The 5,483-nt window shown below is 59.3% G+C and overlaps 1 protein-coding gene across 1 annotated transcript; it reads right to left on the bottom strand.

Annotated features, from left to right (window-relative positions):
* Positions 1-429: 429 nt before the first annotated feature.
* Positions 430-5,281, bottom strand: BIK (BCL2 interacting killer). The gene is made up of 5 exons (XM_077757864.1): positions 5,233-5,281; positions 3,044-3,184; positions 1,875-1,982; positions 1,521-1,638; positions 430-954 (listed from the first exon to the last, which is right to left on the bottom strand). Exons 2-5 carry the CDS (start codon positions 3,175-3,177, stop codon positions 868-870), a joined length of 447 nt encoding a protein of 148 aa, XP_077613990.1. The 5' UTR covers positions 3,178-3,184; positions 5,233-5,281; the 3' UTR covers positions 430-867.
* Positions 5,282-5,483: the final 202 nt, after the last annotated feature.

Genomic DNA, 5,483 nt, shown 5'->3' with positions numbered 1-5,483 from the left:
CAGAGCCCAAGTTCTGGGAGGGGGGCCTGGTGATCTAAAAGCAGCACTAGGCCTAGGTCTGGGGCAGCCTGAGCCCGCACGGTAGGAGGCCTGGCCCTGGCGCCCTTCCCACCACACCTATGTGAGTAACCCCACAGGCCGGACCAGCCCACACCAGGGCGAGGGGGCGGGGGTAGCCCAATTATAGGAGCGCGACAGCCCAAAGGAAATAATCCCTAATGGTAGGATTCAGGCACCAGGCAGAATGGAGGAGTAAACCTGATGGTGCTGGGCCGGGCTCTGACAGCAGGTGCAGGAAAGAGCCCGCAGGCTGTGATCACGCACAGGTGGCGAGGTGCACGCCCGCCTCCCCCCTCCCCCCCGTGACTCTCCTGTGGGGGCAAGACCAAGCCCACACTGCAGACCCCAGAGAGGACCAGAGACCAGCTGGAAACCAACATTTTATTGAGCTCTCCTACCCCTCAGAAATCTAGTCCAGCAGATTTTCTCTTTGCCGCGGGCATCACAGACACGGGGGTGCGGCCAGCACTCCCCCCGCTGCCCGCCGGATGACCGACCTGGGACAGGAAGGCTCCTTCCGGGGACCGGCCACTGCTCGGCATGGGGCCAGGAGAGCCTTGGCGCGGGCAGTTACCCAGTAACGACCCCAGAGGTATAAGGAATTCATTTCTCTTACAAAAAAGAAAAAGAACAAACTAGTATGAAACCTCAGTAGTGTCCCAGCACTCAGAGTTTAAATAAAAAAAAAAAGGATCATCAGAAAACCGTTAAAAAGACAACAAAACCAACTGAGGCCACCTCCAGGGTGGTGGTCAGGTCAGGGGGGCGGGGCCAGCCCCGCCCCCACACTGAGCAGCAGCAGGGGGGTCACTGGAGGAGGTGCAGCCCCCAGCCGAGCAGCAGCACCAGCAGCAGCAGGGACAGCGCCAGCCCGCGTCCCGCGTTGGGGGCCACCTGTGGGACCGAGGGGAGAGGAGAGGGGTGAGGGCCTGCAGCCTGGGACAGGGGTGCTCATTCCGCTCTGCGGTCACACGGACGAGCCCGGCGCGGCAGGGAGTGGGGTGGGAAGAAGGAATCAGGGAAGGCGGGGGACACAGGAGCGCCCCACTCCAAAGGGGACAGGTCGAGGACAAGGGGACCAGAAAGACGGGCACAGGTGGGGTGGGGCATAGGCCCCGAGGACAGGGCAGAGGAGGAGAAGCCGGCCCACCCAGGGAGGACTGGGGAGTGCTCAGGAGAGGTGCTCGGGGGAGGAGGCGCCTGCCGGGCAGACGAGGGAGGAGCCAGTCCCGTCTGCCCAACGAAGCACGGGCACAGGCAAACTGGAGTCCGTAAACCGGGCATCCCAAAGCCAAAGGCGTCTGGGACCAGGCGCGAGTAGAAAAGAGGAGAAGCAGGCAAGACAAGACAGTAGGGAGCAGTGGGGTCTGTGGCGCCCTCAGAAGACATGCCCTGGGGATGTCATCAGCCCGTGCAGGAGGGGAAGAAGTCAAGGTCATGGACTCTCGAGGCTTATTTACCCTGTTCCTGAGGGTCAGGAAGCTCCAGATGCGGATGTTCTCCCTGAGGTTGGCGAGACCTTCCATGAGACTCCTGAGGACACCTCTCAGGCCTGTCTGGCCGTAGGTGAAGGCCAAGCTGGGAGACAGGTGGGAGGGGAGGCAGAGCCGTTACTGCAGGAACGGGGGCAGAGACGGCCTTTATCGCAGGTGACCCCTGTGGGGAGAAGAGGGCCCTGTCCCCTCGCATCCACGGCCACCCCATCCCCCTTCTCTGGGCGGCTCCGTGGATGAGGGCCTCTCTCCACGGAGCAGGGGCTCGGGGCTCCTGGGAGGGGAGCGATTTCGTCCCGGGGCCTGGGGGGCGGCGCCCACCTGTACACGGCCATCCCGGGCAGCTCGCCAACGCGGGGCACCATCCACCTCACTTCCATCTCGTCCCCGATGAAGGCCAGCCGCATGGCCACGTCGTCGGGGCTGTTGCTGCGGGGAGGGCACGGGGATCAGGGGTGTGGCTGTGCGGTGACCCCACACACCCAGGCTCCCCAGGCCACTGGGGCCGGGGTTCGTGGGAGCCCAGGGGCGACAGAGCAAGGCGTGGGAGGAAAGCACCTGCCAGCGAGGTCTGGTCCCCAGGTGCACTCCCTGATGTGCGCTGCCCCCCCCCACGCCCGGGAGGGCAGGGAGCCATGTGTGCACAGCAGGTCCCCTCCCCCCCACCCGCGCAGTGGGCTGGCTTCAGCCCTGCTCTCAGGGGTTTGCCCGCACCTTCCATCTGGGAATTTCCAGGCAGACAGGCCTCCCAGAGGCTCCCAGCTCAGACCCAGACACCTGCCCAAGTGTCCTGGGGTCCGTGCTCTCTTACTCCAGCGGCAATGAAAGGTCGGATGGCGGGCTGAGGTCCCACCTCTATCAATACCCTGTGGGAGCTCAGGAACACACTGTCCCGCGCCGGACGCGCCCTGTTGCCATGTACACGCGGAGCACGGACAGGAGCCAGATTTCCAGGTCCCTCCAGCTCTAAAATCCCAATGAGCCCCAGTGCCCAGGTCTGGGACCTAATAATGACTAAGAGAACCCTGAGGCCAAAGGCAGAAGAGAAATGTCCAGAACCGAGAGGCTAAGCCCGGGAAGACCCCCTCCCCCCCACCTTTGCTGTCCTAACAGAAGCCGTGTGTGAAGTGGCCTCAGGCTCCTCCTGATTTTCTAAAATTTGGGAACAATCCCATCAAAAGGCCATGAAGAGGTGACCATGGTCACTGAGGCCCAGGAGACACCCAGTCCTAAAGCCACAGGTTTAAGTCATTTTGGTGGCAGTGCCGAGGTCCGCCCTGGGAATATGCCGGCCGCCGAGGGCCTCTGTGGGCGGATATCAGAGCAAAGTGGCCGCGTCCAGGGCGCAGGGCTCCAGGCCACACCTAGGGAATTTCCGCTCTGGAGCCCTGCCTGGGGAGCGCACAAGGCCTGCTCTTCTAACCGTATCTCCAAAGTCACCGACCAGAAATGGGGGTGGGTGGGGCCCCCAGAGTGTTATTGGGACCTACCCGTTAGGGGAGGGCCCAGGATCATAGTACTCCGCGAGATCGGTCATGCCGGGAACGTCCAGAACCTCCGGGCCATGCTCCTGCAGGAAGGTGCTCAAAAAGACGTCCCTGGAGAGGGGTCCTGCGTGAGACATTTCTTCTCTGGGGGAGAGAGAGACACGGATTGAATCCTTGTGCATCTAAGCCAACTGGGACTCTCCCGTCCTCACTTTCCCAGCATGCCTTGCAGCTGGCGGGGAACACAAAACCCAGTTCTGGTCAACGAGGCCTTAGAAGTCTGATGCGGGGACTGAAAGGGAGCAGCCTCACCAGGGCAGCTCTTCTCCCTCCTTAATGCCTTCGACACAGGAGTGAAGGCTGGAGTGGCAGCAGCCATTTTATGATCCCGAGGTGTTGAACACTAAGGATTCCCTGCACGCAGGAGAATATGCAGAGAGAGGGACAGAGCCTGGCTCTCTGATGACATTATCCGAAGCCTGCAAAAACACAAGCCACAGCCAGCCTAGCCGTGTAAGAAAAATAAAACTCAGGGCACACGGGTGGCTCAGTGTGTAGAGCATCTGACTCTTGCTTTTGGCTCCTGATTTCAGCTCAGGTCATGATGTCAGTTTGTGAGTTCGAGCCTCACATCGGGTTCTGGGCTGACAGTGGAGAGCCTGCTTCAGATCCTGTGTCCCTTTTGCTCTGCCCCTCTCCCACGTATTCTCTCTCTCTCAAAATAAACAGTAAAAATATTTAAAATAAAAACTCTTAAGAAGAAAGCCCAACACATTCAAATCCCCCTTCACGTCCTTTCCGGGTCCTTGTAGCCAAAGGCCCTCCTATTCTAGGAGGATTGTGGATTCCCACGTCATCACTGGTGATAGCCTGGTAGGATTCTGTGACCTGGTTCACCACAAGCTACCCCACACTGTACTGAACAGCCTTAGGTCCAGAACGTAATGAAGACTGTGGAACCAAAGGACCCGAGTTCAAATCCCAGCCCTGTCACTTAGCAGGCGGGAGGCTGAGGGTACAGGCACCAATTGTTAGGACCTTTGCACTTCAACCCCCTGTCTTACGATAATGTCCTGGGCTTTACAATTTTTTCTGATTCTTCACGTTAGCCTGCTCTGAGCTGATAGAACCCTCTCGTGTTGGATCCCTGACCTGTAAGGCAGGTATTCAGTAAGACGACACTGGGGGCGTGGGAAAGTTCATGATTAAGCCAAGAAGGGAGAGAGTCTCGTCTCTGTGCTCCCCAGCTCAGGGTGGGCAACATTCATCCCGGAAGTGCCATCAGCCGCACCTGGGGACCCTCAGGGGACACCAGTCCAGGCACAAACCTTGAGGGCGCACACTCCCTGCTTTCAGTGTTAAAGGGTGATGAGGGGAAACACAAAGCCAGGGCACAGGTTCAAGGGAGCACAGAGGGGGGTTTGGACCCTGCAGGTGTTGAAGGGCGAGGCCAGACAGGTTACTGTCCACAGTGCGTCCGAAACACGGTCAGGGTCAGACACGGACACTCTGCGATGTCATGACGGGCGCAGATGGGCATCCGGGGGGCTGAGGCACTCCAGCCTTCGGGACAGGACGCCACACAAGCACAGCATTGTTCCAGAATTTGCCTCAAGGGGCTGTTTCAGTTTCCTACAGGGAGGGCAGTAGCCTCACGTCTGTTCCAGATGAGAAAGCCCGGCCTGAAAGGCAGCTCCTCTCACAGGAGCGGAGCGCAGGAGAAATCAGACATGTAAACACAGCCACAACGGCCCCAAAGGGCCTGTGGCCTGACATATGCCGCCTGCACCTGTCAGGACAGCACCTTCCCCTGTGGGCTGAAAGGAGCTGTCAGGTCAGACCCTGTGGAGGAGGGAGGTGGGGTGCTCCCACCTGCGGACAGCACCTGCAGGCAAAGCGGTAAAAAGCCACGCAGCCGTGGGACCCAGCAACTCCCTCCCTCGCGGTCAGGCAAGGACACGCCCCGCAGGGAGGGTCAGGTGGCATTTCTAAAACCCTGAAAATGCTGCTAGCGCCTTCACAGCAGCGCAGGGACCGTTCTGAGCACACAATCCTTACACATCGGTTTCAGGGAACACGAGGCAGCAGTTAAAAGCTATGAGGTGTGGGGTGCTTGGCTGGCTCCATCCGTAGGGCCTGACTCTTGATCATGGGGTCATGAGTTCAAGCCTGACATTGGCATTAGAGCTTACTTAAAAAAAGGAAGAGAGGCGCCTGGGTGGCTCAGTCGGGTGAGTGTCCGACTTCAGCTCAGGTCACGATCTTGCAGTTCACGAGTTCGAACCCCGCGTCGGGCTCTGTGCTGACGGCTCGGAGCCTGGAACCTGCTTTGGATTCTGTGTCTCCCTCTCTCTCGCCCCATCCCCTGCTCATGTTCTCTGTCTCTCTCTCAAAAATGAACATTAAAAAATTAAAAAAAGAAAAGAAAAAGACAAGGTATGTG

The sequence above is a fragment of the Crocuta crocuta genome, unplaced genomic scaffold, assembly GCF_008692635.1.
Source record: "Crocuta crocuta isolate KB4526 unplaced genomic scaffold, BGI_CrCroc_1.0 scaffold143, whole genome shotgun sequence".
Classification (NCBI taxonomy): domain Eukaryota; kingdom Metazoa; phylum Chordata; class Mammalia; order Carnivora; family Hyaenidae; genus Crocuta; species Crocuta crocuta.
This window is presented reverse-complemented; position numbering and strand designations above follow the sequence as displayed.

Bases quoted from the DNA above. Each gene is read 5' to 3' on its own strand.
- BIK (XM_077757864.1), bottom strand. From the start codon at position 3,177: ATGTCTCACGCAGGACCCCTCTCCAGGGACGTCTTTTTGAGCACCTTC. The intron at 1,639-1,874 runs GTGGGCGCCGCC...CCTGTCTCCCAG, and splicing joins CCCGGGATGGCCGTGTACAG to CTTGGCCTTCACCTACGGCC. The intron at 955-1,520 runs GTAAATAAGCCT...TCGGTCCCACAG, and splicing joins TCCTGACCCTCAGGAACAGG to GTGGCCCCCAACGCGGGACG.